The sequence below is a fragment of the Spermophilus citellus genome, assembly GCF_964194105.1.
Source record: "Spermophilus citellus genome assembly, chromosome: 9".
In the NCBI taxonomy this organism is placed as follows: Eukaryota; Metazoa; Chordata; class Mammalia; order Rodentia; family Sciuridae; genus Spermophilus; species Spermophilus citellus.
Genome location: NC_138191.1, coordinates 56,474,634 through 56,499,435, shown reverse-complemented (window position 1 = coordinate 56,499,435; position 24,802 = coordinate 56,474,634). Strand labels below are relative to the sequence as shown.

Sequence of the window (24,802 nt, the reverse complement as noted above, 5' to 3'; positions counted from 1 at the left end):
AGGGCCGAAGGTAGCAGGCATCTCAGAGGGTCATGTATTGAAGCGTGGCAGTTCCCTATCAGTGGGAGAAGCAAAAGGAGCAAGAATGAGAGGAGTAGAAGGCAGGAAAGAAAACAGGTGCCCAGGACCTACTGTAGAAGTCTACAAGCAAGACTATCTTAGGCTTTACAGGAGAGAAATTTCCTCACAGGACACGCCCAGCTCTCTCTGGAAACTTGTTATGGTTTGGATGTGAGGTGCCCACAAAAGCTCATGTGTGAGACAATGTGAGAGGGTTCGGAGGGAAAATGTTTGGGTTGGAAGAGGCTTAAGCCTATCAATGAATATATCACCTGATGGGATTAATTGGGTGGGCATTGAAAGCAGGTATGGTGTGACTAGAGGAGGTGGGGCATCGGGGGTGTGGCTTTGGGGTATGTATTTGTATCTAGCAAGTGGAGACTTTTGCTTCCTGATAATCACGTGAGCTGTTTCCCTCTGCCACATTCTCCCGCCATGTTGTTCAGCCTTACTGGAGACCTGAGGAATGGAGCCAGCTGTCAATGGCTTTGTACCTCTGAAACTGTAAGCCCTCAAATAAACTTCTCCTCCTCTAAAGTTGTTCCATTTGGGTCTTTTAGTCACAGCAGCAAAAAAAAAAAAAAAGCTGACTAAAACAGACCTGCATCATGGAAACCAGATTTTTAGCCCACTCCCTCACGACACCTGACTGCCCTTTCCACACACCTGTGGACTGGCCAAGTGCACAGAATCCCCTTTGTTCTCAAATGCCTTTTCAGTGCCAGAGTGACCCTGCTCTGGGCTGGGCAGGTCAGCAGCTGCATCACTTTTTGATCTTCAGAAGATGCCCCAGCTGTACTTGGGGGAGGCTGTGAGCAGCTTTCACTTCTTATGAAACCATACCCACCAGGTGATGAGAGCTGAGTGCCCTTTTCACAGAGCCGGAGGGTCTCACCTCTTGGGCAGCTACAATGAGGACAGGCTCACTCTTCAGTCTAGGGTCTAGTTGTGTATGTGGGGCTCCTCACTAGGTAAATAGTTGTGTTTTTTTTATGGGGGGGGAATAGGAGTGAAGTTAGGTGACATTTGTTAGGTCACATTTGTCCAGATGAGCTATTTCTCTAGTGACTGTTTATCAGTCTATTAAGAAGTTGACAAATTGTGGATTGGGTGCAGGTTATTTCAGCAGAGCATGTCAATCTCAGCCCCCACCCTATCCAGAAATGACATTTATTAGTCCACTGGGATTTGTCTATGACAAGCAATGTGACAGATATTTTTTAAAATTCAGTGGGGGTGCGGGGGGGGGGGGGACAAAAGCTATAGGAACCATTGGGAATCCAGCAGGTGCTATTGGTGAGTGGGAAAGAACCCAGATATTCTGAGCACCCCCTATGGTCACTAAAGTGGTCTGGAAGCCTCAGTCTATAAAATGGAGAAGTCCTGTGGGTGGAGGTGCCTCCCTCCAGGTCCTTGCTGCAGTTAGAAGAAGTAGCTGCAGGATGTACACAGCAGGCTTGGAACAGGCAACGGGCTGGAATCTGCTCCCCACTTTTACCCCAGCTTCCCACCCTGGCTGCTTCAGAAATCAGCCATTCTTCAAGATTCATTTTCATTATTAGATTTCTTAGAAAAGCTACAAATTTCTCAGGTGTACCTAGATATTTTTTCTTCATTTCTTAAATATTCTTCATTCACTCAACAAATATTCATTGCATGCCTATTATGTGCTCAGCACCAGAGTTGTATTGTGTGCCACCTACTGTGCGCTCTAGGTACTCAAAATACAACACGGAGCAAAAAAACAAAGGCCCTGTTTTCCAGGCACTTAGTTTCTGGTGGGTGGTGACAGTGGCATAAATAAGTTGGCTTCCCATGGTGATAAAGTGCCCTGAAGAACAATAAAGCAAGATGTGCTGTTACCCACAAGAGCAAGCAGGCCCAAGGGTAGAGACCATATCTTTCTCTTGTTCTCCCTGTTAGAGATGCTGGAGATATGGCTTTCCTTCTAGTTTGAGGGAGATAGGTATAAATAAAATAATTGAGTGAACTGTATAGAACTTTAAAAATCTACAAAAGTCTATAAAGTCTCTTGGCTTAGTGTGTCATGCTGGTGTGGGTCAACTGACTTGGAATTCAATTCACCTGTCATTGAGTATTGATTAGGTGTACAGGGAAGAACTTGATATTTTGTAGACTCTGTCAATGAGATACTTCTCTCTCTCTCTCTCTCTCTCTCTCTCTCTCTCTCTCTCTCTCTCTCTCTCTCTCTCATCCTCAAGCTGCCAGAGCAGAGGCAGAAGCCAGTGGAGACATAGACAGGGGGGAGGTTAGCAAGATGGAGGGTCAGTAGCATCCTTGGAAGGGGTCCAGGGAAGTACACACAATGTGCTAAAAAATAGAGTCCTTTCAAGTTGGGCCTGCTCTTTTTGGATATTATGCCAGCTGGACTGCTTTCCTTAAGAATCTGCTATTTGCAATGATCACTAAATCACCTTAGTCTCTTAAAATGCTAAAGACTGCCAGTAATGTCCAGATTTACAGCCAGGTGCATGGTGACTATCCTCCAGATTATTCTGATGCACTTATAGGGAGATCTCTAGAAAGCTGTCTCATGCCTCTTTGATAAAATGTATGATTTGTGATTAATTCATTTATTCATTCAACAAGTATTCCCTGAGCATTTACTGTACATTAGACCCTGTTAGATATGCTGGAGATATAGCTTTTTTTTTTCTAGTTTGAGGAGGGTAGACTTAAATAAAATAATTAAATGAATTCTATAGAACCTTGAAAGCTTATTAGTGATATGAAGGAAAATACAGCAAAGAGGAATAGGAAATGCATAAAAGGGCAGGAGTACAATTGGAAATTTGGTGATAGGGTGAGACTTGAAGGAAAGAGCCACAAAGTATCTAACCAAATGGGACAATGTCCTAGCTAGAGGACATTAAGAAACCAGGGTTCTAGGACACAACAAGGAAGCCCAATCAACCAGAATAGAGTGGTTGAGGGAGAATGTGGTTCAGAAGGGAGGTCAGAAAGGGCATAGGTTCAGAATCTGTGGATTTAGTAGCCTTTGTAAGAATTTTGGCTCCTGGTCTGAGATGGGAAGTCCTGGTGGGGTTTTAAGAGAATAGAAACATGACCTGATATGCATCTTAATAACAGTGGCCCAAGGTGGATGTGATGGTGGTACAGGGGAGGGTAGTGTGACATGTTGGATTCTACCTCTACTTTGGAGGTGGAGCCAACAGAATTTCCTGACAAGGGGTATGAAAGAAAGAAGAGCTAGCAATGACTCTGGGCTTTTTTTTTTTTTTTTTTTTTTGGTCTAAGCTACTGGAAGATAGGATGGTCATAAACAAAGATGGAGCAATAAATTGAGTGGAACTTTTTAGGAATAGATAAAAAGTTAATTGTGGTTGTATTGAAATATCTTTTAGACTAACAAATGGAAATATCCAACAGGCAGTTAGTTATCTGTATATGTCTGAGGTTCAGAGGGAGGTCCCCAATAAATTTTTATTTGGGAACAGATAAGTAGTATTTAAAACCATGAGATTAAGATGAGTATAGATAGACAGGGAAGAAATCCAAGGACTGCTTTGAAACACTTCAATGTTAAGATGCCCTGGAGGGCTAGGGGTGTGTTCAATGGTAGAGTTCTTGCCTAGCCTGTGCAAAACCCTGATCCCCAGCACTGAAGAGTAAAAATGAAGAAAAAAAGAATGTTGTGTCCTTGAATTCAGATGAAGGGTTTCAAGAGGATTCGAATGGTCCAGTGTCTCAAGGACTGCTGATAAGTAAGGTGAGAACTAAGGATTCACTATGGAATTTAGCAACCTGGAGGTGAGACAAAATAATTTCAGAGATGAGGGGAAGGAGTCATGATTAAAGTAGGTTAAGAGAAGGTGGAAGGAAAGGAATTGGAAAGAGTAAATATGGCTAATCTTGAGAAATTTGGCTATAAAGAAGAAAGAGAAATGGGGAGGAAACCAGAGGAAAAAAGACTTCAGAATAGGTTTTCTGAAAGATGGGACTCCAAACAATTCAAGGGAGAGGAAGAATTGCTGAAGAAATATCTTCAAGTAGGTAAGAAAGGTGGCATTTAGTGGAGAGGTTGGCCTCAGGATCATGGACAACTTATCATATTAAGGGAAGGGGTCAGATTGTGGAGATGTGTTGATAGCAGGTAGATGTGGGGTGGGCATTAGCAGAGGTCTGTTTTGTTGGTACCAGGGATTGACCCCAGGGGCACTTAACCACTGAGCCACAACTCCAGCCCTCTTTTACATATTTAGAGACAGGGTCTTGCTGAGTTGTTTCAGGCCTTGCTAATTTGCTGAGGCTGGATTTGAACTTTTGATCCTTCTGCCTTGGCCTCCAAAGCTGCTGGGATTACAGGCATGTACCACTGAGCCCAGTTTAGCAAAGGTTTTCTGGTTGCTTCATTCTTCTCAGAGCAGCATCAAGTGAGGTCATTGGCTGAGAGTAAGGGTGGGAAAGAAACTCATAGGTTGGAGAAGTTATAAAACAAGTTATTCAGAAGAAGATTAGAAGATGAATAGACCAACATGGTAATATGTGAATTCTTGTCTCACTCAGACAGTATCTTCTTTCTGATTTTTTTATCTCTTTTATTTTTCTAATATCCAACATAGTGCTAGCATGCAGATGCTCAATAAGTGTGCAAATTAATTTCACAAATGGAATCATTTATAACTAATCGTGCATTGCACTTAGTATTCTAAACACCACACCCATTTATTATACTCATTCTTAGTGGCTACCTGATTGGCATTTGGAACCACACTGAGATGAGATCCTCAAGAGAGTGAAAAGTAGGTATTGCTATCCTCAGGTGACAGGTGAAGAAACAGATTTTGTATTTGGTTTCACAACTTGCCCAAGGTTGGCCAGCCATCACAGGATAGTGCAGAGATGTGAATCTCAGCCTGTGTGACCCTCAAGCCCAAGCTGTAACCATGGCCCTGGCACTCATCTTGCCTACCTACTTTACCTTTACCATGGGAACTGTGGCCCAGATTGCTTTGCACATGTGTCAAAGCTGAGCCTAAAACCAAGACTTATCCAAGTATGGGGCCTTTTCCACTACCATCTTCCAATGTCCATCATATCTTGGGATCTGTCCATAGTTCAGTTCCCACTATCACTTGCTGGCTACCCTTAACAGTAGTTGTAGTGTACAGTCCATAGCCATGAAGCACCTGGTCCTTTGGAGAAAGGATCTTGCCTGCACTGACACAGTCATCCAGAAGGGGGCGGTCATATGCACAGAAATGCTCCTGCCCCACCCACGGGCTCTGTAACCCACAGGCTCTGCTCCTGTTTTCAGCCTTTCCCTGAAGCCAGCCTTTTCCTTTCAGCTTTTCCCTGCAGCACCTGATTGCTCAATCGAGCAGTATTTCTCCAAGAGTGATTTCCCCCAGGTGGCATTTGGCAATATCTGGAGATGTTTTGGGTTGTCATAAGTGGTGCTTAGAAACAAAGCATGCCCCTAAACATTCTATAATGCATAGGACAGCCACCCTCCCCCAACAAAAAAGTATTTGGTCCAAAATGTCAGTTGGTGCATTGAGAGGTTGAAAAATCCAGCCCTAAACGAAAACTTGTAAACAGTCTGTAAACTGACCCAGAGGAACAAATGGAAAATGACTTCAATATCAAACAAAGCAAGTGATAAAAAAAAATAATTTGTGGGAGTTGTCCTTCTTTGGGGAATGTCAAAGATTTTGAGGGCTAAGTGGATCTTGACCTATCACTGACTGTTGCCAGCAGTGCACTGAACCAGAATGTGTGTGAAGATGTGCTGTTGACCACCTGGGGCAGCTGAGAGAAGAGATGGTGCCCCTTACCATCCAAGAACTACATACTGTCCTGTGTCTCTCTGAGGAAATGATCCTTCCTGTTTTGTGGAAACATTCTCTGCCTCCAAACCTTCTGTGATGTTGAAAACCTGTTCTTGCAAAACCATAAGCTATGCTTGGAACTCAGCAGTGTGCTGGTCCCTGGCCCGAAGCACTTCAGAGAGTCCTGAGAGTGGTTGTCAAGGTCCGCCAGCCTGATCAGCATAAACTTGCATTCCAGTTGTGACATGCTACCTACCTCTCTGGAACTGGGAATGCTCTTCTGAAACATGCCCATTTTGGAAAGCCCAGGCATTTACCCAGGCCTTACCTGAAACAGATTGTCTCCAAGTCAAGAACCCAGTGTCCGATAAAATATTCTCTGTGAATCAAGCCACTCCACTATTTCTCACTATGTAACTCTTGTTCAGCAGAACACAGAGCAGAAGCAATGAAGACCAGTCCTAGGCCTTGGTCTCAGTTTTGTTCTACAGTACAACTATCTTCCTCTCTTTCCTTCATGCCTAGAACCTATTATGAGTGTCTAAAAACACATGAACTATAAACCTAAAGGCAGTTTATGACAGAAAATATGAAACCATCTTTAAATGATATCCAACCTACAGGTTTCATTGGAAACCAAAATAGTCACCCTCTTCCTTATAGTAGTTTATCTGACATGCAAAACGGGAGGACATCTAGGAATCAAATACAGCCACAAAACTGGGATTTGGATACCAATATCTACACAGCTAATTCAAGGGCTTTTTTTTTTTTTCTCCCAGTACTCGGGATTGAATCCAGTGGCACTTTGCCACTGAGCTATATCCAGAGCCCCTTTTTTATTATTATTTTGAAACCAGGTCTCACAAAGTTGCCCAGGCTGGCCTTTAACTTGCAATCCTCCCACCTTAGCCTCCTGTGTAGCTGAGGTTACAGGTATATGCCACAGTTCCTGGCTCAGGATCTGCTTCAGATAAGGGGAAAGAAAGCCAGGTATAGACATCTGAAAGGCAGAGCATTATTAGTGCTTTCTTGCTGACTTCAGTTTAATAGACTACTGTGCTCCTGAAATTTAATAATAATTATTATTATCATCATTATTATTATCACTTATGGAGTGATAGTTCTGTGGACCAGACCCTACACCCAGCACTACCCAGGTAATCTATCTCCATACCTAAAGTACTACCAGGAAATGGGTTCTCTAGCCAAGGATACTAAAACTTTAAGAAGTCAAAAAATGTGTCCCAGACTACCAGGAAAGGATAAAGCTGAGATCTGAACCATGGAAGGCAGATATTTTAAATGTGCTAAATGAGTTTGCTCTTGATGAAATCTGAACTGAATCTCTGACCAAAAAAAAAAAAAAAAAAAAAAAAAAAAGCTCCTTGTCTCTCTTATAAAGTCTTAATTTGAGTGAAGTTAGGACCCATAACATGGTCCTATGGCTTTGTGTGCTTTCATGTGCATAACACACTTGGTTTGCATCGCAAAGTGAATGGTATGAAAACCATGGGATTTGAAGTCCAAGATGCCCTTCCACTGATCATAAGCAGTGAGACCACAGACATCACTTGACTCTCTCAAATCTTAGTTTTCATACCCTCAAAGTGCAGTGAGTTTTAAAGTATATGTCAAGTGTCTTGCAGATTGCCTACTGGTCAGTCACTGAAATTATTGTTGTTGATATTATTTAGATATGTTCTTTTTGGTTTTTGCTATGGAGATTTCAAATTACACTGGGTGTTTCAAACTTTTCTCTGGCATCTGTGTTTCACGGATTGCCAAAGACCAAGAATGAAGAATCATCTTTACACTTAGGAAAACACTGGTGTAAAATATGTTTGTGTTTAAAACTTTAGGAACTGCCCAGGTCATCGCAGATGGCCAAGTGGAATATCAGCCTCTTTCAGGCATTCGATATACGTGGTGGTACCATTTAATCGGCCTCATCTGGACTAGCGAATTCATCCTTGCATGCCAGCAAATGACGATAGCAGGGGCAGTGGTTACGTGCTATTTCAACAGGTAGGTCCAGCCTTGTCTCTTACTGGAATGTCTTTGTGCTCCACGTTGTGTGTCTCAAAGATGTTTGGGAGTTTTGACCTGACTCTCTAAAAGGGGTTGACAAGAGTAAATGGCTAAGCTAAACACTTCGGACTTAAAAAAGCTACTAGGGGCTGGGGCTATAGCTCAGTTGGTAGGGTGCTTGCTTTGTATGCCAAGGCCCTGGGTTCAATCCCCAGCACCAAAAAAAAAAAAAAAAAAAAAAGCTACTAGTCTCACCAGGTGTGGTGGTACACACCTGTAATTCCAACCACTCAAAAGGCTGAGGTGAGAAGATTTCAAGTTGAAAGCCAGTCTGGACAACTTAGTGAGACCTTGTCTCAAAATAAAAATTGTAAAAGAGCTGGGTTTAATCCCAAGCATTGCCAAAAAAAAGAAAAAAAAAAGTTGCTAGTCTACTTTGCATATACTTCAATAATTCTGGGTTTTTTGTTTGTTTTGGGTTTGTTGTTATTGTTGTTGTTTTAGTGTAAAATTGGCAGAATATTTACCCGGAAAATAATTTTAAATCCTAAAGGAATCAAGTGTAACTATAAGCTATACTCATGTCCATGTAGTTAAGTACTAGTGAATGAATTAGTTGCTTCTATGTTAAAATTATAGACATTACCTCACGAAAATAATGGAAGACACACACACACACACCCTACACACACCTGAACCCTTTGCCTCTCTTGTGTGTGACTTTACCAGCAATGAGACTGCAGCCGGAAGAGCAGGCCTGGGACAATAACAGGGTTGGACTCCCAACAGGAAGTTTACTCCCGATAGGGCTGATCCTCCTCTAATCTCTCAGACCAAATGAGTAGATAAACATGACTTTTTCCTGAGGTAAGAAAGTCAACCAGGGGTGATTCATGCCATTGACAGTTACCTCCTGACAATAAAGAGCACTGTGGGTTTTTAATATAATGGTGCTGTTTGGGAGCCCCATCATTAGGGACTTTGGAGGACCCACTAAGGGGCTGTTGCTCTTGGCATTAAGACTCCCCCCAGCAGCTGGGGGTGGAGGAGCTGCTTGCTCCTGAGTAGGAGAGCAAAACTCATCCTAGCCAAACTGGCCAGTGGTAACAGTTGTCAGGCAGAGAGATCCTGTGTTATCTTAGAATAACAAAACCAAAGCATTCTCCACAGGGGCTTTGATGTGGAGCTCAGTGAGGCAGACACATTCTCGGAGTCATCCCCCCCTCGCCAACCCTCCCCCCAAAAAATAAAATCATGAAAGAATGAAAAAGGAGTAAACACACAACCACAGTGAGAAACAGAGACGCAAGGAAAGTGGATAAGAAACATGACATTAACAGAATGGCCAGGGCAGCAAGGGGTGACTGGCCATGTTGGGCAAAGCTGAAAAGGCCTCCGGCATGTGTTGGCTTTTGAGAAGGTGCAAATAAGATACAGGCTGAAGTGAGTCACAAAAAAATCCAGAGAGGCTCAGGAATTTAAGTGCAAAATGTAACCCTGGAGATTAGTTGTAAGTTCTCCTGAGGAGCAGTTAGAACCCAAAGTCCCTCCTCCAGATGCGCAGAAGAGACCTTTGCTTTCTGGACAGATCAACTAGAGAGGGTCTGGACTTGGGGTGTCTGGCACAGCCGAGGCTGGGGGCAAACTCAGTAAGGAAGCGGGGCGGGGGGGTAAGTGAGAGTCTAAATGCTGAAGAGGGATAATTCCCCCACCACCAACACCCCACATTCCATAGCTCAGTTCCCTGTGTGTTGGCAGCGAGGCTGATCCCCTAAGGGGAGGCTAGGGGAGTCTTCTGGGAGAAACTTTCAAGCCCAAGGCACAGGCCCAAGATAGTACCACATGGGGGCCCCCGGGTAAGATGGATTTCCTGACTCCTAACCACTGACCCTTGCCAGGCACCAGGCTGCACTCCTCACACGGTATCCAAGCCATTCTGAAACTGGAATTGTTAACCAGTGACTATTACACATTGGATGAAAACCACTAAAATAAGAAAGAAAGAAAAATTAACAAAACAAACAAAAGGGATTTAGAGAATTTAGCCTATACAGTGTCGGCTGCAAAGTAAAACAAACAACAAGAAAGCCCTGTAATATTATCAGAAAGAACAGATATATTGCAACCATAAACAAAGCCCCTTCCCCACATCCCCCACCAAAAAGGAACATTGAAATATCAAGGAGGACCCTTTAATAATTAAAAATTGCAAAAGTGAAATTTTTCCATTGAATGATCAGAATATAATGTTGAAAAATTCTTTTAGAGGGCAGAATAAGACACAATTAGAAAATGGCAGAAAGGGGGAAAAAAGTTGGAGTTATTTAGGAGAGTCACCATCTGACTAATAGGAGTTCTAGAAACAGAGAACAACAACAAATAGAGAAGTAAATAAAAAATCAAAGAAAATCTCCCAGAACTGGGCTGGGGCAGTAGCTCAGTGGTAGAGAGCCTGCCTCACACATGTGAGGTACTGGGTTTGATCCTCAGCACCACATAAAAATAAATAAATAAAGATGTTGGGTCCATCTACAACTTAAAAAAAAAATTCCTAGGACTAAAAACATAAGAAAATATCCCAGAATTTTCTCTCGGGGGGAAAAATAAATAAAACATGACAAAAGATCAAGAACTAAAATGGGATCTGACCTTCAGTAGCAACTTTGAACCAGAAAATCAAAAGAGCAAAGAAAAGACTATTTCCAAGTTTTATTTTATTTATTTCCTAGTTTTATTTATTTATTTCCAAGACTATTTCAGAGTTTTATACCTATTCCCACCATCAATTCAGAGTAAAGGAGAATAAAGTCAGGTTCATGAACACAAAATCCCCAAAGGTCTCCTCCCCCCACCCTTTCTAGGAAGACAGTTCCCAACCGAAACTCATGAGTAAGCAAAGGAAGAAAACATGAGTTTCAGAAAAGAAGGGAAGGGAATTCCCTAGAAGGTAGTCATGTAGCCATTGTTGAAGAAGAAGAAGGAGGAGGAGGAGGAAGGAGAGGAGGAGGAGGAGGGGGAGGAGGAGGAGGAAGGGGGAGGAGGGGGAAGGGGGAAGAGGAGGAGGGGGAAGGGGGAAGAGGAGGAGGAGGAAGGGGGAAGAGGAGGAGGGGGAAGAGGAGGAGGGGAGGAGAAAGAAGAGGAGGGGGAGGAGGGGGAGGGAGAAGAGGAGGAGGAAGAATGAGAGGAAGGAAAAGGAAAAGAAGAGAGGAAGAGAAAGAGGAAGAGGAGGAAGAAGAAGAGGAGGAGAAGGAAGAGGAGGAGGAGCCAGTTCAAGATGGAACTGGAAGACAATGGGAGCAGTGGTTCCAGGAGAACTCTCCAAAAAGACAATGTCTTTAAAAACACAGTGACACTTAGAGGAGACTAAATGTGCTTGGATATTTTGATGAAGCATTCAGTGAAATCCATGGAAAACAAAGGGAATAAAAAATGTGATGCCATTATTAACTCCAGGAAAAACTGAAAGTTATTCAGGGAACAAAATAGAATTGGAATATGCTTCTTGGGTAAGTTGTGAATATTATTCACCATACATTTTACTTTTGTACTAATAGTGTGAACATGAAGCATTAACTAAAAATTTCAACATAACTCTATTAGGAAGAAGTTCAGGGTGAAACATGAGTGTGTTGGGTGTGGGCACCAAAAAGAGAAAAAGAAAAATGAAGAAATAGCGGTAAGAACACAGGATTTTAAAGTGTGGAGTTGTATTATGGTAGAAATAGCTAGATTATTATCTTTAGGGAAAGATTTAAGGATGGGTAAAGAAAACTACTCTTTTTCCCATTAAGCCCACCAGTATTATTTGGCTTTTTAAGATGCTTTGCCTATTATTTTCATAAAAATAAATTAATTTAAAATAAAATGTGGGATAATTTCTTTGTAACATTACTATTTCATTTATTAAGAACTTCTGCTTTCTTTTGGGCTGTCTGCCTAATTTTGAGATCTCAAGCTTTTTGCTTATCTCAAAGTTCACAATTCCGTGTCTGCCCTGCACAGTGAGGATAAATACCACAAGAGCACATTCACCTTTGTTACTCTTTTAAGCCCTAAAAGGTCTGAAGAGTTCATACAAAGACCACCAAGTACCAGGACATGGGAAAGCCCTAAAATTTACCTTGTACAATCATTTGCTTGAAAAGGGGTCAATAGAGACCCATAAAGATGCTACTTAAAGCCAGCACAGTGGTGCACACCTGTAATCTGTGCTACTGGAACAGTGAGACAAGAAGATGGCAAGTTCGAGGCCAGCGTTGGCAACTTAGAGAGACCCTGTCTCAAAATAAAAATGTCTGGGGATGTAACTCAGCAGCATAACAATTGCTTAGTATATGCCAGTCCCTGGATTCAACCCCCAATACTGAAAGAAAAAAAAAGAAAAAGAAGGAGAAGTACTGCTTAGAGATGTAGTTGGAAGAAGCTAGAATTGTTCAACTTGGAAAAGGGACATTGGAGGCATGACTTCATCATTATTTTCAAATACACAAGAGATGGTTTCCAGCTGCTCTGGATCTGCTGGTGAAAAGGTGAGGAAATGCATTCACAGCAGAGCATAAAGAATTGAGGTAGAGATGGGTGAATTTCTAACCCTAACAAGAATTGCCCAGCAGAGCTAGGGGAAAAAAAATCTGTTCTTCATAATAAAGCCAGTTTCTATTTTTCGTAGGACTGGAAAGATTAACTCTATAGCCTCCCAGTCCCATCTTGCAGTGATTTTGCTGAAAGAGACATCAGGAAGGGACAGGGTCTTTGTGAAAGTCACACTGTTCAGCTTCACTCAGAAGCTGAGTGGGAGAGGCCAGTCATCTCTTGCAGCCCGGACTTTGTCCAGGAGACTTAGACAAACTTAATTTTCCATTACATTTAAAGAGTGTTTAGTGCACTGGGCTGGATCTAACTAGAACTAAAACTTGTTTCTAGGACCCTGAAGTTGCTTGATTGGTTTTAGGCTCTGTGTTGTCTGATTCGACTCCAAGTTGAAAAATGGTACTTATATATCATGACCTGAAGGTGCTATAGGACTTGTGTGGGTGGGACCATTAAACCCTTTGCCCAGCAACGTGGACTGGTGTAGTGTTCTGAGGACCTGGCTCTGCTGTATGGGGCAGGAGACCTTCAGCATTCAGGCAGACATGGCTTTAAAAGGAGAAGGAAGCTGGACTTCATGGGAAACATCCTGGAGTCCCCTTACCCTCTAACACTGCCTGAGTCTTCCTTACTGCCCTCTCTCATAAACTTGGGGGGATGAAGCCCAGTCAGAAGGTTCCCAGCACATGCCACCTATACCCCCAACCCCTAGAGACAGCTGAGTGAGCCTGATGGGAGCCCTGGTCCAGCCTCCCCAGCCTCCTAAGGAACTCATCACTGAGTTACTAGTGTGCTCAACACTGCAATGTCAATCCTTGAAATACAGTGAAGTCCAGAGCTAAACATTATTTTAAGCTTAATTCAATTCAATTAAATCAGGTTTTGCTGGTTGAAAGGGAGCTGACATACACCAGGAGAGGGATGACAGGATGCTGTAACTTGTTAATATAGAATAGAGTCTAAGGAGAGAAGGTGGTGGCCTCAAAGACACTCCTCTTAGGCTTTTTTTTTTTTTTTTTGGTAGTGCTGATTCTAGTTTAGAGGGAAGGTATTGAATGACTCCTGGCACAGTGAGTTGGCTTGGGTTAAAAGGACCTTCTTTTTAAGTTCCCTCTCTCATCATGTGATAACCCAGCTGCTGGAACCTCTGTATCTTCTTCCAGCCAAGCTCTGCAGAGCCTAGAGTCATAACCAGGGTATGTTATGGAGTAGGGAAATAGAGGCAGTGCAGGCTCCCCTCTATTTGAAATGGCTCATATCACCACAGTGACATATTCTCAAAAAGCTCACATCCAATCCCACACTTCAATACCTTGAGGAGCAGACCCTAAGGGCCCCATTCACAGAGGCCTGTGAACCATTGGGTTCCCTCCCAGATGGAAAGTAGGTGTCCTTCTCTTCTCCCCAACCCCATCCTAATCTCTTCAGCACCATAATAAGTTCTAAGGCGCATAAATCTCAATAGAAAAGTAAACATTCTTCCTTTAAAAAAAATGAGGAAAGGGGAAAAAATGTGTCAGATTTTCCTGGCCTGTGCTACTCTGGTAGTTTATCAGATCAGAATGAATTCCTCTCTGTGACAGCTTCCCTGGTCTTTCCATCTCCAACAAGGCTGGGTTGAAACACGGCACCCCTTTGTGGACAACTGGGTTACAGTTCTTCTGCGCCCAGTATTACTGTCATGTTCTCTTTTTCTTCCTGGATGATTTAAGTAACAGAGAAATGCAATGGTTGCCAACTCTTGAAACATTTCTGGCTGCAGTTCTTTCCTCTCTCAAAACCCAGGCTGTTGTCAAAACCTTGATTCATAGTGACTTATTAGCAACCCGGGCAAGTTGTAGAATGATCTATTCTGAAGAAAGCCAGCTTCACTTGCAATCCATGGCGTTGCTTCTCAGAAAGGGCCTCATTTTCTAGAGCTGGTGTCCATGGGAATTCAAAAGGTCTCCCCCAAGGTCTCCTCAGCCCTCCTTTGTTTTATCCCGTCAGGTTCAGGGCAGAGGAAAAACTGTGCCCATTCTGTTCTTTTTTACTCTTTTTCTCTGCCCACGAAACTGACTTGGACACATTCTTGGGAGCTGTGTCAGGACAAGTCCTGTCAATGATTCACACTAAAGTGACCTTTAGAAAGTAGGGAGGAAATCAGCTGGATTTCAGGAGCCCAGAGCTGTGCAGAAGCCAAGCACCCGGGAGCTCTGTGTCCCTTCCCTTTAAACTTGAACTCACCGTTAACCTCACTGGCCCTGGTCCTGGTCATGTGATTTGGCCATGATTTTAATCATCAATCTGATGCTGGCCAAATTTACATATGCGCCTGTGTAATTGAAACCTTGGAGATTGTGATAGAATCAAACTTCCGAAAATGAGATGAACGGGCTACTTGAAGGGTTGGTGGAAAGAGTAGGAGCTGTAAAGAGGGAAAGTAGTTCATTTTAACTCATCACCATTTTCAAAATAGTTTTTTTTTTTCTGTTCTGTATTTGTTTGTTACATTGAATGCCACTGAAAGGAATCACATTAGTCCAGAATATAATGAATGCCACCTTAGCAACCAAGGAGTATAAAAATTTTGCTGAATGCTTATTGCATCATTGCTTTGAAAGTTGTTAGTGCCATTGATAATTTGAACAGAGAAGGGTTTTTTGGGTTCCTTTTTAACAATGGTTTTAAAAATACTCTTTTTTTCTTTTTTTCTATTCCCAGAAATAAAAATGACCCTCCTGACCATCCAATCCTTTCATCTCTCTCCATTCTTTTCTGGTACCATCAGGGAACAGTGGTGAAAGGGTCTTTTTTAATCACTGTGATGAGGATTCCAAGAATCATTCTCATGTGCATTTATGACACCCTGAAAACGAAGGTAAGGCTGCACCTAATAGAGAAGAGCTGAGGACTGGGCGGCTGCAGAGGGTCCCAGGACAGGACCCCTGACAGTGGCCTTTCAGACTCCCCCTCACCCCCACCCAGATCTTGTTCCCAGCCTCTGCTGTGCCGTGTGGTCTTGTGTGTTGGGTGGAGAGGGTGGGCAGGGAGAAGTTCTGGTTAGCTGGCTTTCCTTCTTATTTAAATGCTGAAATAAAAGGACTGAATTCTGAAGGCGAAATTTAAGCAAGGTTTTGTGGCTATTTATCATGCTTTTTTTTTTTTTAAGTAAGAGAATACTTTATAAGATAGGAATAACATTTCTTTCAGTTTTATTTGTTTGCACCAGGGATTGAACCCAGGGGCACTTAACCACTGAGTCACATCCCCAGCCTTTATTTATATTTTGTTTAGAGACAGGATCTTGCTGAGCTGCTTAGGGCTTCCTAAATGGCTGAGGCTGGGTTTGAACTCTCCATCCTTCTGCCTCAGCCCCCTGATCTTTCAGTTTTAATGCTCAAATATTCCTCGCCTGTTTTGTTTCCAAGAGGGTGTCCTAGGAACTTCCTGGTATGCATGAGGAAGAAATGAGGGGGGACAAGGGAGTTAGAATAGTGTGTGAGAGACAAAGTATGTGTATGCAACTGTGTGCAAGGGTATGTGAGTGTGTTGGTATGTGTGTGAGAGTATATGTATGAACACACACACACCACACACACACACACACACACACACACACACACACACTTGAAAGTGAGAAATGGGCAAGCTGACCTACATCTCAGCTCAAAGGACAGAAAACTGTAGGGCTTTTGTGCTGGGGTCTCCTCCCTGGTTTTTATTTCCATGCACATTTGGGTATGAATGCCAGTGGAAACCAGAACACCAGGAAAACAGCTGTTCTCATGGTATTTCTGTCCTGCCAAACAAGGGAAGATTGGACTTCCCCCAACTTTTTGGTTCTCACACAATGCTAATCTCTCCCCACCCCCACCTCAGGGTTCCTGATTTGGCCAGAGTTTCACAAACCTGCCTGATCCCAACCCTTTGTGCATAGTTATGTGCCCTTAGTATATTGGGGGTAGTTTTACACATGGGGTCATATGATACTTTAGAATTATTTTTGTTTGGGTCTTTTAAACAGAAATCTGAGTTGTTGATACTTTTCAATCCATAATCAAGATTTAAGGTTAGTCTATCACTTAGGAGCAATGGATTCAATTTCACATAAAATTGTCTGGCTTCCTTAATCTTGAGATGGATGCTAAGCAGCTGCCCACTGATTATATTTTCTTCTATTTCCATGAAAATCTTGCCTGGTGACTTAAAGAGCCATTTCCTTATCCAGGACAAATCTATCCTGGCTCCTGAATTTTGAAATTGTTCCTTCAATCTTAGGAAACTTGGAAAAGGATTTCTTGAGGGACAGAACAGCTTTTTATTTTAACTATATTGTATTTCTATGTATATTTACATAGAAATATGTATTTATATCTTTTGTGAATACACATATTTACTTATATATACATTAATAGAAAATCAAACAAGACATCCTAAACTCTCTGGGGAAGCCACTTTCTATAAATCTAAAAGAGACGTCAGTAGAAGACCCATGGTCTGTCTCACAAGGTCTGAAAGTTTTTATCACTCCTCAGATCCCATAAGGATCAAGGATCAAACTCCCTTTTAATGAAGTCGCTGTTGGGGAAAGATGTCCTTTCTTGGGTTAAAAAAAGAAGAAAAGTGAAAAAGCAGTCGTCTTACAGCCCAGTACAGTCTGCAGTTCAAACATTTCACACAGCTACCGGTGATCTTTTTTACTTAAAGAGCCTCATTCACAACCGCTGCCAGGCCCAAAAGTATCCAGATCAAGTTTCATCCAATTGAATTAACACTGGGACAAGAAAATGTCCATATAAGGCTGAGTTATTCCTGGGGTCTTCATAGTAGGCTATTTCAGGATTGTGAGCAGGGATTGTTTTACTCTGGGCCGTGGGTTGGTCACCCCTCCCCCAGGCAGCTCATTCAATTATTCACTCTTGAGTTATGCACAAATTCAAGTTGTAGTTCGAAAGACTGATTTATACATTGAAATTTAGTCCCCAAAGTCTCAGGATAGGATTCATTTTCCCTAAGGTTAAGCTTGATTCTTTCTTTATGTGGGCCCACTACTAGTATCTGCAAATGTGCTGTTTGCTTGCTTGCTTGCATTTCTTTTCTTTTTATTTATCTATTTATTTCTTTTTCTGTCTCTGGGATGTGAAATTTTCAAGAACATAAACTTTGGGTTCAAAAGGCAAAGTGCACCATTTGAGACACTTAGGGGCAGATGGAGAGGGAGAAGAGAATTTTTTTTACTAGAACCAAAAGGCTCCCTTTTCCCTTGCTATTGGATATGGACTAACCATTTCCCTTTCTGTTGAGGTTGATAAGCCCAGGAGAGAATCTGAGTTCTTCCCATTAATAGTAATCAGAAGTATGCACAAAACAGAACTTCTCCCATCTTCAGTGAGGACTGCTCTGGCTTTTCCCTGGGTACAGAAGTCCATGGGGGAAGCAAGCATACCTCTCCAAAGCTGCCTGCTTACCTTCTATCTTTTGTTTTCCATTTCTCCTGTGGTCTGGACTGATCCCAGCAGCACGGCAAATGGTCAAGGGGCACATTCAGATGCTGCTACTGCTGTTTCTTGTGTCTTGACAGATACCTGCGCCATGTCAACCAGGTATGTGCCCTAACCTGTACCCCAGGAAAACACGGAGGGCTTGGAAGTTAGTCTCCATCATTTAGGTCAGGGATTGGCAAATTGTTCCATAAAAGACCAGATTGTGGGCCGAGTGTGGTGGCGCACGCCTGTAATCCCAATGGCTTCAGTGGCTGAGACAGGAGAATTGTAAGTTCAAAGCCAGCCTCAGCAACAGTGAGGCGCTAAGCAACTCAGTGAGACCCTGTCTCTAATAAAAATACAAAATTTTGCTGGGGATGTGGCTCAGTGGTTGAGTGCCCCTGAGTTCAATCCCCAGGTAACAAAAAGAAAAAGACCAGATTGTGTAAATATTGTAGACTTTGGGGCCATATAGCCTCTGTGGAAACCACTTAACTCTGCCAGTACAGCGGGAGAAGCCATTAACAAAGGTTGAATGAACGAGTATGGCTGTGTTCCAAAGAAACTTTTTTGGTGGATGCTGAAATTTGAATTTCATGTGACTTTCACATGTCAAGAGAGCTTCTATTTTTCCATCTATTTTTTTCCAACCATTTTAAAATTGTAAGAATCTTTGTTAGTTCCAGCCAGAGGAAAGCAGGTAGTATGATAGACTGGCCACCGAGTTGTAGTTTGCAAACCCCTGCCATGGAACTTTAGGCATAAAAGGCATTCTTCAAATTCTAAAAGAAATGTGTTTCTGTTTTCCAAAATAAAAAGGAAAAGGAAGTCTTTAGAACCCCAGCCTAGTGAATACATATCAACTAAGAGCTAATGTGCAGGGTCTTCTTTAAGAACTATAATTTTCCTGAGCTAGGAAAAGAATTGCCTCCCTAATTTTTATATATTTTGCCAGGCTTTCCCTTTCAAGCTATAAATATTCCTTTAAAATCATAAAAATGATATCCTGCAATTGTTTGAACTTTAAATTATTTTCTCTCCTGAATCTTCCAAATTGGTGGAAATTTAAATATATGTTTTGTTTTCCTGTAGATCATTTAGGAAAGTTTAATGGCCCTTGTCAAATTTACACAAAGCGGTATTTTTGTAAGAGAGCAGGCTGCTTTAAAATTTAAATGTTCATGCAAATCTCACTTCGAAATTATAATAATAGTACTTCTTATTATTACCCATCTTTTTAATAAGTGTACCCTTAGAAGTAAAGGGGCTAATTAGACCATCCATGTTTATGTCTTAAGTAGTGTTTAAAATATCTTTCATTATTCAGGGAAAGTGTAGACTTCAGTACTATAATAGAACTTACGAGGAAGCTCTATTTTTAAGGCTTTTCTTAAGAATCTTGGAGTACCCTTTAGAGTGTGTTTAGTTTTCATTTGCATTGCCACAAGCCAGCACACATAAAGCACAATAAAATCCCATATCACCTTTGAAAATAGTGGATCCAGAAGCAAGTCACGCCAAACCTCAGGAATACATTTGTCATGGGGTAAGATGCCACACCTCTCTTCCCAGAGCTGTGTGTAGGGCACATCTGGGCACCAACTTACTCCATGAAGATTTTTGAGACGCATTTCAAAAATATATTAACAATGGCATGATTTTTTTTTTTTTTTTTTGCACAAAAAGTCAAGACTAAGAAACATATAGGGAGACTAGAAAGACAAAAACTATGACTATAAACACAAATACGTTGGCCATAGGGTCCTCCTGGGCTCCAAGCTAGAGTTGCCATCCCTTTTTACCGCTTTATGAAATTCAGGTTCTTTCTGCCTCCCTCATTCAATCCTGGTTTCCAGCCTGCTCCAGGAAAGCCTAAAGGTAGATGTTGCTGACATTGAGAGGTCAAGAGGGCAGAGAAGCAGGTGAGGAGGAGGAAAGGTGGCCTAGTTCCATGCCACCCACCATGCCTGGCCTTTCAGCCAGAGAGTTCCTCTCATGTGGGTGAGGTGGGGCGTCTCCTGAAGCTTTCCTTTGAAGATAGGATTCTGCCACTAAATATATTTGAAAACCACTATCTCATACCAGCATTACATTTGTTCCCTCTTCCCTGTTATCCTGAGGGACATGTTTTCTGCTTTCTGAAATTTCACCTCTTTATATGAACTCAGGACCTTTTCCCTTGGGGGTTCAGGGTGTTTATATTAAATCGTGTTGATATTAACCCCACTCTAATTACCATAGTAGAGGGGGTAAAACCTTGTAACAGGCATAGGGTGAGAGTGATCTCGAATCACAGAAAGGCTAAGCTGGTCTTGACCCGGCTCCTGTAGTGATTCAGTGGTGCAAGCAGGGTAGGTCTTTGGGATTCCAATCACGGTGGCTGAGCACCAGGCTGTGACCTACACCAGCTGTCGCCGTATCCTTACATGGGGGTGACATGGTACAACTGACATGAACACTTCAAGGACTCCCGAGGTTTAGGAGATTGAGGAAGAAGAAGAGGAATAATGAAAAAGACAAAAGAACTGATGAGAATGTTGGCAGGGGTGGGGGTGGGGGTCACCTCTGATCTAAAACAACCACCAGAAAGCAGAATGAAGTAAACATGTTTAAGGAGAAATATGGCAATAGTGAAATGGTGACCAGAGCTATTGTAGGTCTCATCTGGAAACAGACAAAGCAAAGTGAGCTGAGAGAGAAAAAAGGAATTCAGATTAGGCTTTTAAGAAATGTCCCGGTGTTGGAATGAGTGGCTAGGGGAGGCTTTGGCATCTGTGTCTGAAAGTCAGATTTTGAAGGGCCGAGGGCCTACTTTATTTTCTTTGTTTTATGGAAGGGAAGCTGGGAAAAGAAAGCTACAAAGGGTGAGATGCATTTGTCACCCTTGGCACACAGATGTTCTTCTCTCTTTAACATCAAGGAGCTGGCTGTGACTCACCAATGCTTTTGAAAAGCCTCATCCATCTTCACTGTGCCCTGTGAGGGGAACAGGTGACAGTTGTCACATTTTGTAGACACCCAGCCTAAGATGGCACAGTAATTCACTTGCAGAGTGCGGAATAAAACCTCAAACTTCATCATTTCTAATCTACTTCTCTCTGCATCATAAATACTAAACATGTATAAATTTTTTAAATTGTGTCGCCTCATGTGTTCATTTCTGTAACAACCATTTGCTTATTTACACTGGATGTGACCAGCTGAACCTGGCATTGTAAGTGGGGGTGACGAGGATTCAGAGTCAGTATCAAGCATAAGCTTGGCCTTCATGTAGTTGATAGGCTATTTGGCGGAGAGAGGGGTGCAGTAGGGGGTATATGCATGAGACACTTATGTAAGTGGTACAAAAAAGTGCAGGTTTAGTGCTGGAATGAGGGCTGCAGAAGTTTAGAAAAGGAGAATCTTGGTAGTTAAAGGTCTTTTAATGCAATAATTAGGGTAATTCATAGAAGAGATTGGACCTCAGTGGAGCACTCAACAGAGAACAGCAGCTCATAAATCCCAATGATAGCTGTGGGAAGTTGGTGCTTGCTATACTGCCAGTTGTAGCCTAAGCCCTTTTCCTACATTATATGGATAGCATCTCCGGTTCACAGATAAGGAAACTGAGGCTTAGAGAAAGCACACGGTGACAGAACTAGAAGTTGAATCCAAGCCTGTTTTGCATCCGGGACCAAACTCTTAACCCTAAAGTGTTTTTTCACCAGCCAGAGGATCCTGGACCACCATCCAGGGCTGTTCTCTGCAGCCAGCACCTTTCCAAGCTAGGACCAGACAAGCTAGTTTGCTGACAGACAAGTCTTGTTAGTGGCTGACTGAGGGAGGACCGGAAAGGCATAGGGCTGTCAAGGGCAGTGAACTCTGAATCATGCAATTGTAGAGGAGGAAAGCCATGTCAGGTGGGGCGACCCCACCTCCACTCCTCAGGAAAGCCAGTGGTCCAAGCCTCTAGCAGTGTGGGCTAACTCATTTCAGAGACTTACAGGCAAGGAGCCCCTGTGTAGCCTCTCTGCTCCCTCCCAGCACTTTGGTGGGTCCTGTCTGAGAAGTCCCCTGTGGGACTGTGCAGACTAACCACTCAGCAAGAAGGACATGCCTCTTAGTGTTTCATAAAGTGCCCACCTGCAGTTCCTTGTGGCAGTTCCTCCCCAAGTACACACAGGCATCTGTGCATCAGTATTCTTCCAAGTGTGAAACCTGCTGCTGGGCACAGCACTCTTCCCAATGGTTCCAAATTGATCTGAGCACTTCAAGAAAGCTCTTTCTCAATTTTTATAGGCAAATAGCAGAATTCTGTAGATTTTCATGTTTTTCTATTTACCAATAAGTAAACTAAAGAGTGTGTTTTTTTAAAAAAACTTATTGAAATAAGTTTGATAAACCCAAATGGGTGTTTCATGAGAACTCATATTCATTATTCTGTTAAGATATAACACTGCTGCCGAGGTGAGGCCTCCCTGCGAAGTTTGTGAATGTGCATGGGCAGAGAATTGGGATTTTGCAAATTGGGGGTAGAACACCTTGCTACAACCAGTGTTGCCTTGAGTTGGCTGTGTTGTTTGATCGCAGTCATTCCTGGCATAATGAACATTACACTTCCATTGATTACTTGGTTCTTATTTATTCATTGTATTTTTGTCACCTTAAGCTTTGCCTTCCTTTTTGATCCTTTTTCCTTCTTCCAGAAGAAGTGGGAATAGGTAGGAAGTGAGCTGTGGGTTGATGTCAAAAATATTTGAGATATCTAGGTGTAGTGGCACATGCCTATAATCCCACCCCCTCAGGAGATTGAGGCAGGAGGATCCCAAGTTCTAGGCCAGCCTCAGCAATTAGAGAGGTCTATAGCAAGTTAGTAAGACCCTTTCTGAAAGTAAAAAATAAAAAGGACTGGAGATGGATGTGAAACCCTGGGTTCAATCCCCAGTTAAAAAAAAAAAAGTTTAAGAATCACCATTTCTATCCAGTCTCCTGGGGGATGCTCCCAGAGGAAGATGACCCATTAGTCAAGTGTAGCAGCAGTTTGCCTCTCTGCCTCTTCCTTTGTGTAACTTAGGTGAGTCACTCAACTTTACTGAGCTCCTGCAAATTGATAGGGTAGAATCAAATAATTCCTAATGCCTTTTTGCAGCTTTCTGCCCTGTGTTGGGGTGCCTAACCCAGGGCTGGGGCATGTGGGTACCACCTGCTCCCCTGTGTGGGATCAAGAAGAGGGGAAGACGGAAGAGACATTTCTTTTCCTGTTGTGTTCCAAAATGACAAGGTCCCTTTTTCATGTTGTGCTTCTTATCCATGGCAAGGCCTTACCCTAGAATCACAGAGATCATTGATGCTTTATCATGTCCTGATATCAGAGCCTGGGAATGTGAAAGGATGAAGGGAAGCCATCTATCTGTACCCACTTAGGAGATTCTGCCGGTAGTACAGCTCGGTGGTGATAAATAAATGGTAGTAAGATTCAGGTAAAATGATCACCTTAGTATTCTCAACAGAGGAAGAGTACCATAATGGCCAGCACCTTTTACATCTATTTCTCTGTGGGCCTGATAAACTAGTGCTACATCTCCTTGAGGAGGGAAGAGGGTGAATCAGATGTACCTTGGTGCAGGCTGTGAAGCATGTGGCCTACTTTCCTTTGGCCCCCATTACATACAAGCTACTGAGCCAGTGCCCTGATTGTTGCCTCTTGGTGTTTGCTCAGAATTGCTGGTGGCTTCCTGTCTTCCTGATGAACAAATATACTGGCAAAAAAGTCCCAGAAAGTCTCATGGAGTGGAGCGCAGAGAAAAACTTGCTGCTTCTGGGGAAATACACGCAACTCTCCCTCCCTGCCTCACAGTCCCCCTCCACCTGCCCCCTCCACCAGTACTTTTTCCAGTGGACATAATGTCAGTCTGTCTTCTAAGCCTTTGTGGTAGACTTGACCTTGTACAATCTCAGAGCCTTCTCTTCCCCTCATCCCTACTGTTAGCTCTATTTCAATGACTCCCTTTCTCTCGGTCCATCAATAGCAGCAGCACCCAGTGACTTTTCCATGTCAGGTTTTGCTTCATCCCCAGCCAGTGGGCACATCTCCAGTTTCTCTTCTCTCCCTGCCCTCAGAGTAGCATGTGCATCTCAGGGGAAAAAATAAAAAGTGAATAGTGTGAACTTTCTCTAACTAGATTATAAAAAATAATGTGAAAGTTCTTAAGAGGAGAGTTCTTCCAGAATTGGCAGTGCCATAATAGGTGATCTTGTTGTACAGTATGCTATCAGTCATTTTTTTTTCCTATGACAGAGTTGGTCCTGAACCCTGCCTCTCCCACCAGCTGGTTTAGAGCTAATCTGGGGCAGCCAGCTGATGGTGAGAGCCCTAAAGAGATGCATCATGTGTGCGTGTTTTAGAAAGAAGCTCACATTTGTGTCAATATGATAGTTTGCATTAAGGCTCATTTATAGACGAAGGTAATCCCCTTACCCAGCTGTTTCATGGCAAATGCTCCTACTATCCTGGCTTTAAATAGAAAGGAATTAAGGTACCTCTTTGTCAGAGGCCCCAGACTGTCTGAGAGAAAACAAACTGAGTCCTCATGTTTCCTGGTGCATGGCTGCAAAGCTGGGGGCATATGACCAGGTCTTTGTGTGGCTTTCTTGGGAGCAGAGTCTTGAGAGCCTAGCTCCCACCTGCTGTGGGCATGTTGCAAGGGCCATGGCTCAGGAGGGGGAGGCCCTAAAGCCTTCTTCCCAAAGTGAGCCTCAGCCCCCTCTTCCCTTTAGGGTAGGACCCAGTGAGCAGCTGCCATCTTAGACTAGACTCTGAAGCGTTTCCTGACTTGAAATTCTTCTACCTTCTGGGAAAAGCAA

At 42.8% G+C, this 24,802-nt stretch overlaps 1 protein-coding gene across 5 annotated transcripts in view; it reads left to right on the top strand.

Moving 5' to 3' along the window:
• SLC44A3 (solute carrier family 44 member 3) overlaps nucleotides 1-24,802 on the top strand; it is a 74,566-nt gene that overhangs the window by 29,334 nt on the left and 20,430 nt on the right. For 3 of the 5 annotated variants that reach the window (XM_081307800.1, XM_081307799.1, XM_081307797.1), the window contains 3 exons: nucleotides 7,736-7,901; nucleotides 15,198-15,354; nucleotides 17,993-18,079. In XM_081307800.1, the coding sequence (XP_081163926.1) occupies nucleotides 7,736-7,901; nucleotides 15,198-15,354; nucleotides 17,993-18,079 (410 nt within the window). The remainder of the gene's footprint in view (nucleotides 1-7,735; nucleotides 7,902-15,197; nucleotides 15,355-17,992; nucleotides 18,080-24,802) is intronic. The other 2 variants (XM_081307798.1, XM_081307796.1) reach the window with 1 other exon arrangement.